Source organism: Manacus candei, unplaced genomic scaffold (genome assembly GCF_025592945.1).
Source record: "Manacus candei isolate 608988 ecotype Guabito, Panama unplaced genomic scaffold, ASM2559294v1 h1tg000037l, whole genome shotgun sequence".
Taxonomy (NCBI): Eukaryota; Metazoa; Chordata; class Aves; order Passeriformes; family Pipridae; genus Manacus; species Manacus candei.
In genome coordinates this window covers 16,104,976-16,117,624 of record NW_026138085.1, presented here as the reverse complement: position 1 = coordinate 16,117,624, position 12,649 = coordinate 16,104,976, and the positions used below count along the sequence as shown (strand labels likewise).

The 12,649-nt window shown below is 44.3% G+C and overlaps 1 protein-coding gene across 1 annotated transcript; it reads left to right on the top strand.

The window, feature by feature from the left end:
* Positions 1–350: 350 nt before the first annotated feature.
* Positions 351–8,442, top strand: UBE2B (ubiquitin conjugating enzyme E2 B). The gene is made up of 6 exons (XM_051794192.1): positions 351–511; positions 3,752–3,832; positions 4,581–4,606; positions 5,635–5,724; positions 6,968–7,056; positions 7,859–8,442. Exons 1-6 carry the CDS (start codon positions 468–470, stop codon positions 7,985–7,987), a joined length of 459 nt encoding a protein of 152 aa, XP_051650152.1. The 5' UTR covers positions 351–467; the 3' UTR covers positions 7,988–8,442.
* The last annotated feature ends 4,207 nt before the right edge of the window (positions 8,443–12,649 follow it).

The window sequence follows — 12,649 nt, the reverse complement described above, 5'->3', positions numbered from 1 at the left end:
TGGAAGGAGTGGAAGCGGGCTGAGCACGCAGCACAGAAGAACCCAACTCCATACCCCCGTATCCGAGCGCAGTTTCTGCTGCTGTGCTTTGCAGAGGCGCCGTTACACCAGGCTGAGCCGGCGTGCGTGGCGCGGAGAAGCCCCCACCCGCTCACCGCCCAGACTGGGATTTTCTCAGCGCACGACCCTGCCGGGCGCACACGCCCGGGTTCTTTCCCGGACCCTTTTCCCGGTCGCTCTTCCCGAACTCCTCCCAGCGCGGAGCTGCGCACGCGCTCTCCCACCCCCCCCCCCCCGAACGCAATGGGCCGGCCCGGCCCCCCCCGCCCCGCCCGCACATGGGCCGGCCCGGCGGCGGCCCCGCCCCGCGCGGAGGGAGCCGCCATTGCGGGTTGTTTGTGCGGTCCGGCGGGCGCGGAGGGAGCGCGGGCCGAGGCGGCGCGGCGGCCGCGGACTCTTTGCCCGCCATGTCCACCCCGGCCCGGCGGCGGCTGATGCGCGACTTCAAGAGGTGAGCGGGGCACGGAACGGGGACCTGCCGCCGTCCTGCGCCTTCCTGCCGACCGCGGGGCTGGCGCCGAGCCCCCCGGGGCAGGGGCGGCGCGGGGGCTCCCTCCCGGGGAGCGGGGGATCGCGCTGAGGGGAGCGGCGTCGGGCTGAGGGGAAGGGGGGGTCTCTCCGAGCGGAGCGGGGCTTTGTTCGTGCCGCCGAGCCCCGGCGCCGACGGCTGGGGGCGTGTGAGGATAAAAGTTGGAGCGGTGGCTGCGAACGAGGGCACCCCGGGAATGCCCCGGGAATGCCCCGGCGGGGGACGGGCCGTCGGGATGTCGCTTCCAGGTGTCCGTGGGCACCTCCCGCCCCCCCCCGCCAAACACCCCCGGTATCCAAAGGCTCCGGCTTTTGGGATAGCTCAGGCAGAATTTAGGAGCCTTCCGGGCTCGCAGTGTCTCCCTGAAAAATTAAGGGTTTTTTTGGGGTAGGCTCCTAAAAAAACGAAGCGCAGACAAGCCGAAGTGCCCTTTTGGTTTGTACGTAGCAAAAGCCAAGGTGCCCGTCGGTGTTTTTAAGCACATGCTGCCCTCTCTGAAGTTGCGTGAGGAATCTTTTGTGTAATGCATGCGGACTCCTAAAGGAGCGGTTATTAGTTGCACTCTTTTAAATGTTAATGGCCGAACCACTGACTCTGGAATAAATTGTTTCCAGTCTGACACGTAAACGCACTGAGGGAGTGTGGAGGAGGGTGGGGGTTCCTTTGTGGGATTTACAGTGTGTCCTGGGGTTTCTCTGGGCTGGAGTTCCTCGGGAGTAGCTGGAGGTGAGTCAGCTTTGATAGTGTCTCTTTTTTTAGCACAGCGATGTTATCCCAGGCCCTGAAAATACATCAGCAAACAGTTGACGTGTATTGTAGTTGCTCGTAAGGCTGCAGCAGGAAAAGCCCAGTTTGTGGACTTCCAAGAAGTAGGAGGTTTTTTGGGACGTGGAGCCCTCCCCCGCTGTTGTGTGCGAGTGTTGGTGTTTGTTAAGAGGGTGTTTCTTGATTCCTGTTCAAATCAAAACAGGATATTCGGACTTTATTGTGTTTGGTTACACAGATGACACGAACCAGTGATTTTTTTCAGGCTGAGTGACTAAGTAATTTTTGAAGATTGCAATCAGATGTGGGTTTTATGCCCTTATAATCCTAGAATGACTGGTTTAATAATTTTGCTGTTAAGGCTGGAGAGAAGACTTTAAAGCTGTGGAAAAGTATAACGAAGTATACACAAAGCAAATAAAATTTATTTTTCATATATATGACACCCCAAAACTTATGTAACCTTTTCATGTCATTTTTTGTTTTACTCTGCCCTTTCCTAGTTATATATTTGTTTAGCCTCATGTTACTTGTACTTCATCACACTGAAACAACATCGTGTGCTGTGAACTCTTCTGATTCACGTCATCAAATACAAACTGCTTTCAGACACTGTGATTGTCAGGAGCAGTGAAGAGAGAACAGTTCAGCAGATTTTGTAGCTCCTCTAATTTGTTTGACTAAACCAAAAGGGAAAAAACCACAATCCAGTTTTATTTATTTATTTATTTATTTTTGCTGATAAAAAGGGATTACAAACACCACCTTTTCCTGAGGTGTTTAAGACTTCCAGGTGCCACTTGCAGTCCTTGCCAGACCCTTTCTGCAGTTAGCCCCTGTGACAGTAGGGTGCACATGTGCTTTAAAGTTGATTTAACCCCCCCCCCCGAGCCGTGTTCCAGATGCATTTGTGAGGCCAGTGCTCAGGCACTGCTGCTGGCAGACAGCCCGGCTGTCACGGAGGAGGGAGTCCTGTTCCTCCTTTCCCTGACCAAAATAGTAGGTGGTTTATGCTGTTGATCCTGAGCTGTCTGAACTGCATGTGCTCGGAGAGCAGGGATGTAAACACGGGCTTCAGAGGGGCTCTGGGGCAGCACCAGGGCTCAGCAGCCATGGACACATGGGGTTTATCCCAGGTGAGGCAGTGCTGGTGCAGGAGCATTGCCTGGCTGTGCTTTTGTCAGCTCTCAATAAATTTGCATTTGCACATCGACATTTAGTTAAAACTTGTCCCTTGGTCTGCAGAGCTTTTCGTGGCAACTTGTTCATAAGTTACTGTGATGTGATCAAACCTCATGGTAAGACTCCAGAATTCCTTATGAGGCAAAGGCAGTCACTGCATTTTCCTTATTCTTGCGTAACTGGAGGTAGAACACTGAGGGGGTTTGATCAGGCAAGTTGTTTGGGACTCACTGATTTGTGTTGTTCAGGGTCTCATGTGATGCTTAAGCAGGATCCCTGACACACAGAAGGCTGGGCAGAGGGGAGTATTTGAAACCTGTTCTTTGGCTGCAATACATGTTTCTGTCTGCTCCAAGTTTATGAGGCTTTCAGTAAGTAACATGCTTCAGGATTAAGGAACTAAAAATAGTTTTAAATGCTCCCGTGATTGCTGTAGAGATAAACACATTGTTGAACTGGTAGGAGGGAGCAGTGCACAGGTTTTCCCTTTGCTCCCCTTTGAAACAATCAGCTTGCCAGTCAAAATAGGCTTCTACCAAATTTAGCCACGTCGCATGCACGGATCTGAGAATGCAGGAAAAGCTCCACCGACGGTCTCTTGTGCTGAGTCCCAGCAAGTGTGTGCTCTGTGTGAGTGTCACTGCCTGGATCTGTGTGAGTGTCACTGCCTGGATCTGTGTGAGTGTCACTGCCTGGATCTCAGTGTGCTCTGTGTGTGTCACTGCCTGGATCTCAGTGTGCTCTGTGTGTCACTGCCTGGATCTCAGTGTACTCTGTGTGTCACTGCCTGGATCTCAGTGTACTCTGTGTGTCACTGCCTGGATCTCAGCTCCTGGTTGTGGCTGCAGCTTTTTCTCCTCTTCATGGTGGCAGCCAGCAGCAATTGCTCTTTCATAGTTCACTATGCAGCACTGTAAATCCCAGCTGTCCATGGTGCTTTAAGTTATTTTACAGTTAATCCTTTGTTCCCTGAACACTTAATCAGACCTGTTGGGCTCTAGGAGTGTCTCAGAGTAAAACATGAGAAAACTTTTATGTGCATTGCCTTGTAGGTTTGTCTTTGAGAGTATGGATAATCTGCATGTAATGCTTTGTGTATTCTCTGATTTGGAATGAGAAAATATTTACAAAATGTGGATGTTGCTGTTAAATTATACTTGCAGGTGGAAGTGTTTCATCTATATAAGACTTGTCGTTCTGTGTTTCTGATTTTAGATTGCAAGAGGACCCTCCTGTGGGTGTCAGTGGTGCACCATCCGAGAATAATATAATGCAGTGGAATGCAGTTATATTTGGGTAAGAGTCTTTGGTCACTAGGAAATTCTATACCAGAGGGCTAAATATAATAATCTGGTGTTTGTTTTTACAATTATTCTCTTTTTTTCTGTACATAAAGTCAGCAAACTGAGAAGAATGAGTAAGGATGCTGTCGTGGTAATAATTCGTTTTCAGGAATAAAGTGGAATGTGTAGGGAAGAAAAACTTTAAATTTTAAATTTGTTCAGCTTTCTATGTTGAATAAAGCCTGCATGTGGCTTAATGAAAGGGTTAGAGTGTGTAGGAGTTGGGTTATGAAAAAGCAGGACTCCTCTTTAAAGTACATAAGCGTCACATGTTCCAGGCCATTAAATCCAGATGTATTGGCAGTGATTGGATTGATTCCCAGTGGGACGAGGTACAGGTTCTGTCTGGGAAGCTACATGTATCCTACAGAAGAGGAGCTGCCTTAGTATCCTTTCATAAAACTGCAGTATGCTTGCAGTAATCTGCTCGTTAATTCCAATCTGGTCACATAATGGCACACGTATTGTTTGGGATGATGATAAAGTAGATATCCCAAATAGCAGAGTGACTGTAGACAAGTGTCTTAGATACAACAAAGCTCTCAGAGATTGCTTCTGCATGCTTCTCTAAATATTTAGATTATTGCCTCTACCTGTATCTTGGAGAGGATGAAGAAGATATAAATTTGTTGAGTTAATTTGCTTGTGTGGAAGTAGGTAATGATCACTTTTAACTGGAGTTTCTTTTCAAAACCTTTCAGGCCAGAAGGGACACCTTTTGAAGATGGTAAGCCACTAACTTTTATATTCTTTGTCATTCTTATAAATATTCCAGTATTAACATTGTTCTGCTCTGGAAGAATAATAGATGTTATCTGTATATAATCTGAAAGAAACCAAGCAAGTGAAGGTTTGTTGGCCATAAACATATGCATCTTGAGCTAAGCAGTGTCTTGTCACAGTGGCTGATGGTTAGTTAGGAAGCTGTGAAGTGATGCTGCCATCAAGCCTTGTTTGTACATGTACACCAGAGCTTTTAGCAGGGGATGTTGGCCTAATGCTGCCAGATGTGTTTTCACATCTCCAGAGCTGAGCTCAACAAGACTCTGCTTTTCTCGTTTCATCTTCCTGGCATGTTTGATTCATTGCTGTTCTCCTAATGAAGAACAGGTGAAAAACCTTGAATTGTTCTGAATATAGAACTCAATGAGGGCGAGGGAATCCCAAATTTGTACATAAACATGAAAGTTGGTGTGTAATGAACCTCCCTTAGGCATATGAGGAATAATGAGTTTAATAATTATAGTATTATTGCAGTAATTGGCAGCAGATGGGTTTTTCTCTGTGTTGGGTTGGAGGAGTTACAGTAAATTATTCACTGATCCATAATAAAGGTTTTCAGTGAATCAGTTATGAGCTCCAAAGACTGAGATTGCTGATTATGAAATTCCAGTGTTTTTTTGCTGGCACCACAGTGCCTTCTTAATGAAACGCCTTCAAGTCACCCAAGTCCACAGAACCAGCATGTTGGGTCACGGAAAAAGGGGAGGGCAGTGGGATAATGTTGGCTCTAGCTGCCTTTGCCATGCATACAGTGAGTCTCCAAGCTTCTACCCAGCTTCTGCTGCTGGGTTTATTACTCTTAAATTTCATTGTCACTCGAAATACATGAAAAGAAATCAGACTCAAGTGTTGTTTATGTAATGGTGAGAAGAAATATTGATCATGGAACACATACGTTAATTTCTTGTCTATGTTCCTGGAGATGTTCTTTTGTTGTTAGTTATCTGATTGTCCTTATCTTTGTTTGGACAGGTACTTTTAAACTAGTAATAGAATTCTCCGAAGAATATCCAAATAAACCTCCAACTGTTAGGTTTCTATCAAAAATGTTCCATCCAAATGGTGAGTGAATCATCTTTATTTAGCTGTAATACCCATTAAATATTATGGTGTGGTCATGTACTCTCCAAACCTCCAGAATGCTTAACAGCTCTTCATCTCTCTTCCATCTCCTAAGTAGATGTCTAGGACAGCAACTGCTTGATGAAAAATTAAGAGTTATGATGCTATTAAGAAGCAGCTATCTGCCTCTTTCTAACCAATGTGTACCCTCAGTAGCAAAGCCTGTGAGTATTTTCAGCAGCAGCTGCACTTAGGTTGGTTTCAAGAGGCAATTCTGGTTGCAGCTTCCTGCCCCTTTCCATTTAACAGCAGTTGTGTGTGTGCAGCCACATCGTGACTGCAGGGACCTGATGGAGCCAAATGTTATTTATTTCTGCTGGGCAAGATTTCAAGTCCCTGCTTTTGTCCTGTGCTTTGGACCAAGCTGGACTAGCACAGGGAGAACATGAGGATGCTCAGTCCCAGAGGAGGCAGCTGACCTGAACTCGGTGATGAGGGCAGCACTGGGAGGGTGTGCACCAGGGTTCCTCCCCAGCACTTGATGGGTTTGACTCAGTTATTCCTGCCTACATTCAGATTTTATTGAGAAAAACCCAAACCCTGCCTCTTGCCCCTCTGTAGCAACAATACATCATGTCCTGTGCAGGCCAGTGTGTCTCTGCCAGGGGGGTTGTACTTTGTTGGGTTTTATTGGCACAAACACCTGGAGCACAAGGGTGTAGGACTCAGTGGTGAGTCTCAGGTTCACAAAGGCTCCATTAATCCAGACAGAAGCAGGATTTCAGGCACACTTTCCCGTATTTTCTGTTGTCTGCCTTGGTGCATCTCATAGTGAGCACAGGGCATGTGAAAACAGGGCAGGAACTCCCCCACCCAGTGTGTGATGGCCTGGGTGGGTTCCAGTCCTGCAGTAAATGCCTTGCTGCTCCCTGGGAGGCCTCTCTGTGTGACAATATGGATCAGTCACACTGGAGGAGCAGCAAACCCAGCCTGCCCATTCCTGTGCTAATGCCAAAATCTTCAGACCTTCCTTCTTTTCCTCTTAAGCGTTCTGCTAATTTCAGTAATAAATCTCCAAAACACAACGTGTCAAGCTACAGAAGCTCGTGAGACATAACTGCTGTCCTTTTTCCTGAAGCATTAATTTATGCACAGAGTGCTTTGGAGCAATAACTCTGCCTTGAACAGTATGTAATGAACTCTAAATGTGACAGGTTCTGAATGCTCTCCGTTGTGTTCGCAGTGTATGCGGATGGCAGCATATGTTTAGATATTCTGCAGAACCGCTGGAGTCCAACATATGATGTTTCATCTATTTTAACTTCAATTCAGGTAACTTTGCATCTGTTTTACCAAACAGTGATGTTGTTGTTTGTCTCTATTCCAGAATACCCAGCTCAGTGATGGGGATAAGCCAGGCATCTCTATCAAGGGGAACTTCAAACCCCTGTGAGCTAAGCAGTAGCTTTTCAGATCAAATAAAGGCAGAGGTGCTGACCTACATAATTACTGATTCTGAGCTGCAAAACTGCCATTATATATTTTTGGACAGGAAAGCAGTTACTGATTTGGGTTCATTTTTAACTATTTTTAGTCAAGATAGGACATGAGCTGCAGAAATTTGCCTAGTGTTTCAAACACCAACCTTTATCATGAAGCTCTGCCCTTTGAAGCCCTCAAAGGACAATACTGCTGGAACCTCCTACTTGGAATGAGTGAAAATGGCCTGGCACAGCAGAAAAACACATTTCCTTTTCTCCTAAATGATTATATTTTTCTACAGTGGAGTTTTGTAGGAGGCATCTTAAGTTCCTCTTCAGTCCTGAATGACAATAGTAGTGTAATTATCAAATAGTCAATTAGCTTCATAGTGCTGACTGGCACAAAGGACCCTGTCCCTCTTAAGCTTGTGAACCTACAAGTGTGTGCAGCACTAATGCTTAAGCAGGGTGTAATTTGAGGTTCAGCAATGTAATTATGGGTGCCTAACCATGAGTTTAACCAGGTTTTATTCATCTGGCCCTTCTGAGTCATGTCTGCCCTGTGAAACACATTTGACTTGAAAGTTATAACTTGATTTTCCCTGATTTAAATGTGTTGGTTTGTCTCACATTATGTTTTCCCCTCTTTCCAGTCTCTGCTTGATGAACCCAATCCAAACAGTCCAGCAAACAGTCAGGCAGCACAGCTTTACCAGGAGAACAAACGTGAATATGAGAAAAGAGTTTCAGCTATTGTGGAACAAAGTTGGAATGATTCGTAACAGCTGCTGTGTTACTCTCCATCCTCATAATCCTTATGTACAATTTAACTCTCAGTAGAAAGGCTACCAGAAATTTCAAGTGCCACAGTTCTATGAATTTGCATAAAACCTCATTTGCAAACAAAATTAAGCCCTCCAGTTTAGGAAAGCTAAAAGCTTGTGTATCTCGATTAACGTCCTTTTTATTGCATGGTATGAACTAAGTTATTGCTACATAAATTTGTAATATATCCTGTTTGTATTTTTTTTCCAAGTGTATAATGTTGGTGTGGAGTTTTCATGACAGAATATACACATTTTGTAAATCTGTACTTTTTTCAAATATTGAATGCCTTATTTTTGAATTCTTTAGATTTTTAAATTGGAGAAAAGCACTTAAAGTTTTTATATATGAATATTTCATGTAAAACTGTTAAATACATAACCTTAGTGCAAGACATTCTGCTCTCACTCTGTATCTGTTTCCAAGGGCTCATTTTTAGTCCATTTTTCCTTCATCTATGCTGATGATACCACGCACTTTACAAACAGGAAAGTTAATCCATGATGTAACTGTCTCCACAGGATGTCTTTGCTTCTGCACCAGAGCTTGGCTTGATTCTGTGTGTCCTCAGTTGTATGAGGAAGAGTTTTGGTAGCTGCTAATGACAAATGGGGAAACAGATGTAACTATTTTGCTCAAAGTCCCACTTTAAACCAGCAGGGGAGTTGGAAACACCACCTGGATGAACGAGGCTTGGTGCTAATGTATTCTAATAAGTTTTATTTTTCAGGGAGATGGTATTTTATCAAGTTGTAAAATATTGTCATCTAAATCTGTCCTATATTCACACACTGTAATATAGTTTTGAATACCTTCCAGTAATTAAAGAGGTGTCCCATTAGTTTCCCTTGGGGGTGGGGAAAAATTAATCACCAACAGAAGAAAACATGCCTGCAGATTTATTGGAGTTATTCTTTGAGGCTTGGCTGTGCATTGCCTGGTCAGGTCTCGTGTCTGTATCACAGAGGTTCCACATACTCCTAAATTGGTGGTTTTAAAGAAGTTTGGCTTTGCTTTTGGAAGTGTTGATGTGGTGGTAATTTCTTACTGTATTCTGTAAATCAGGCTGGATAACTACAGTAAAGAATTAGGCCATTTTTTTTTTCTTCCAGCAGCAAAATTGTAACCCCTTTGTCATAATTCCAACCAACATTACATATGTATTAAAACCTCCAAATCCTATACCAAAATACAGCCCAGTGTTGCCTGGAAAGCAGTGGAAGTTTATTTCAGCTAGGAGAGAAAATGTTGTTTATTTGCAACAGTCATGACTGAAAGCCTCAATGCACTGGAACAGGAATATCAATTTACACCTCACACCTTGTGAAGTTCTGTGATTTTAAGGAGCAGCACTCTCAGGTTTAAAACCAGCACTCAGAGTATTGTCAAGGCTCTTAGGAGCTTGTGGAGTAAAACTGCTCTAGCTTAGACAGGAGTTAGTGTGCAAAGGCACAGTAACAGAAGCATCAGTGCTAAGCAACAACTGAACTACACTCCCATGAAGTCAGTTTGCTTTCCTTGAGTTGGTGAAGTTGTGTTTAAAAATTCTTCAATCTGCGTCTGATTAACAGAAGCCGCAGAGGATCCAATTTGCCTTTTGGCAGTGGTGGAGTTACAGTAACACTGGCAAAGTGGTGCTGTGTGGCCTAAAGCAGCATCAGGGCAGAGACTTTTTTTGTTCACAAACACAGTGTGGAAAAGCTTCCTGTTTCTGAGAATTAATCAAAGCTTTGAAGATTGTTTTTTTAAATTTTGCCTCCTGTTTCAGTATTTTTGTTCCTCTGACGTGTGCACGAGAGTCATTAGTGTCCACATTAATTTGATTATTCCTGAACAGCCAGTTTGGCCTAGTTAGAGATCGATGATGCACAGAACATGTTTGTGTGTCTCTGGGATGGGGGCAGTGGATGTCTGAGAAACATAATTGGAGCAGAAGGAGGTTTAATTAAGTGATCAAGCACTGCAAACTGCCTGAGCTGGGACCCACAATATGCAGGGGCATGTGGGTGTCTGAAGGTTTAGGAGCATCCTCTGCCGAGGGCAGAATTTGGAGCCTACACGTAGTAAAGTCTCAGTGGAAAATGTCCTGCTGGCCCTCAGACAAAGGTGGTGATTGTGAATTACTGTATTCCCAGTGTATGGTGAGGAGGGACATTCCCTTAATTCTCATTTTAACACTGTGTGATGGCTGTGGCAGCTGGATATGAACATTGGGAGGGTGAGATTCCAGGTTGGATGATAACCCCTGGGTAGACACTGGTATAGAGGAACCGGCATTTCTTGAGGTGGGATCCTGGAGCCCCTGGGGGCTGCACAGTGTCCCACAGGGCTGGGGAGGGGGAGGACTGGTGACTTCTGTGAACCCTCCACCAGCACATGGAAAATAATCACAGAGCATAGATCAAAATCTGCTAAAACTTCATAGAGAAACCATTTATTGCCAGGAGTCCCATGAAATTTAAGGACCCGAAGGTTCAAGTACATCAATTCACAAGAGCACAATCACAATAAACTTTGTGGCACAGTCACCTTCTTAAACAGTGCACTAGGATGCTTGATTTTTTAATTAATTAATTAGGAGATACACTAAGCTTGCTAGGACAGTGGGATTAATTAAGGAAGGATTGATGGGTACAGGGTGTGGGGTTTACAGCTTCTCACAGGGCTTTGGTTCCTTGATATTAAACAGCTCATGATCACATCTTTTCCATGGGATTCCATATAAAGATTGAAAATCACTGTAGAGACATCTTTAAATTATTCACCCCAGAGTTTTTGTCCTGTATATCCAAGTCATTCACCTGATTTTACAGGTGGACAGACAGAGACCTCCAGATCTGCAGGATTTTAGTGCCAGGAAGCCCCTGGCAGGGCTGTAGGTGCGAGCCATTCCTGGGCATTGCCCGCCCTGAGTTTCAGGTCCACCTTTGCCTTCAAGTTTCTCGTAGCAACATTATTCATAAAGAGGCATCAAACACTGCACTGCTTGTGCTGCTTTCTTCAGATCTCGGTTCCCTGAAGATGTCTCATCCAAACACAGTCCCAAGCCAAAACTACGGGACTTGGATCTTCACAAATGTGATTAACTTCAGCAGTGTGAGTCGTCCCATTGGGATTCCTCACCGTACTACAGATAAATGTGTGTAATTGCAGAATTGAGGCCTTAGGCTGTGAGAAGTGAAGAAATCACAGCTTGAGGTACTATATCTTCAGCTTCTTTGTGGGAGGTTTTGTATTAATAGTCAATTAATCCAATGTGTCAAACAAATAAAGCTTTAAATATTTAGAGATTAGGAGGTGCCTTAATAAGAAATTCACAGGGAAAAAGGAAGATTCCCTGATCACTACAGCAGCACTGAGTAATTCAAAATAAAATAGGTAGGATAACATAGGTAAATGCTTCACATTTAACATGTAATGGTTCTGTAAGAATTTTTGATGTATATAAAAATGTACCAGGAGAGGAAGAGCCTTCTCATCCGGCCAGACTTCCCAACCTGGGTTTTTGTTTGAGCTTTTTTACTGTTTGTGGAAGCTGTCCCAGGCAAACACTATGCCTTTATTTGTTTAGAGCTGTTTTTTGGAGGAGGAAAGACGTGATCAGCAGGCAATCTGCTGTAATGTGTGAGTTGGCAAGGCAGGTTCCCCACCTCTCCTCTGGACGGGAATGCGTGGTGAGTGGCTGGTTGGACTGTGAGTGGGAAACAGGGACCAGACTGTGGGTGAGTGGGCAGCCCCAGCTCCAGCACTCTGTTTAATTTGTTATTTAAGTATCAGAACATTTATCTGGCCTTCTCTCCCTGATTTTGCTAATCTTTCTAATGGAGGAGCTTCAGGTGAGGACAGGATTCCCGTCCTGTGTCATCGCGGTGGCGATGGCTCACAGATCCTCCTCAGTGCACCCGACTTCCTTAGAAGATGTAGCCTGTTATAAACCCTTGGATCCAGCCTTGGGCCATACAAACACCGTGCAGCCAGAGTGGTAAATGATTTAGAAGGCATTCTTTTTATTTCAATTAAGTTTTGGGGATGAAACCAGTCCAATGGGAGGCCAATGATGAACTGTGTATTACTGCACAAAAATGGACAGTTCTGTTAACATGAATCTTTTCAGAGTTAATATCTGGAAATCTCTTCATATCAGAAGAAGAGTGGTGAAAGAGGTGAAGAGGAAAGGAGCTAAATCTAAAAAAAAATAATTAAATATGTGGAATCCAAGAACAAAACCCATTAAAAACCCAATGTTGCTCTGCTGTTGCTGTGCATTCAAAGGATATGAGTCATTTTAGAAAAGAATGTATCTTGGATTATGGGTGTGTACACATAGGAGAGGGCTTTTTGAGCTATTCTAAAAACCTCAGTTAGATAGGAGTGTTTGAAAATAAATGGGATTTAGGGGTTTTTTTTGCTTAGCATTGTTATTGCACCTTGAGTTCATCTCATGCCCAGCCACCATGAGCAGAGGACAAAAAAGAGGCAGAACTTTTTAGACCCTGTGATAATGACTGTAATTAGCATGACAAACTATGAAAATTGCAATATTCCCTACAGGTTTCTTGTCATTATCCCATGTTTCTGCAGTGAAAATAAAGATTTTTAGACAGGGTATCTTCTGTGTT

What these genes read in the sequence shown, in the direction of transcription:
- UBE2B (XM_051794192.1), top strand. Translation starts at nt 468, where the DNA reads ATGTCCACCCCGGCCCGGCGGCGGCTGATGCGCGACTTCAAGAG. An exon ending in CTGATGCGCGACTTCAAGAG is followed by an intron (nt 512 to 3,751) that starts GTGAGCGGGGCA and finishes TTCTGATTTTAG; the next exon opens with ATTGCAAGAGGACCCTCCTG. An exon ending in TGGAATGCAGTTATATTTGG is followed by an intron (nt 3,833 to 4,580) that starts GTAAGAGTCTTT and finishes AAAACCTTTCAG; the next exon opens with GCCAGAAGGGACACCTTTTG.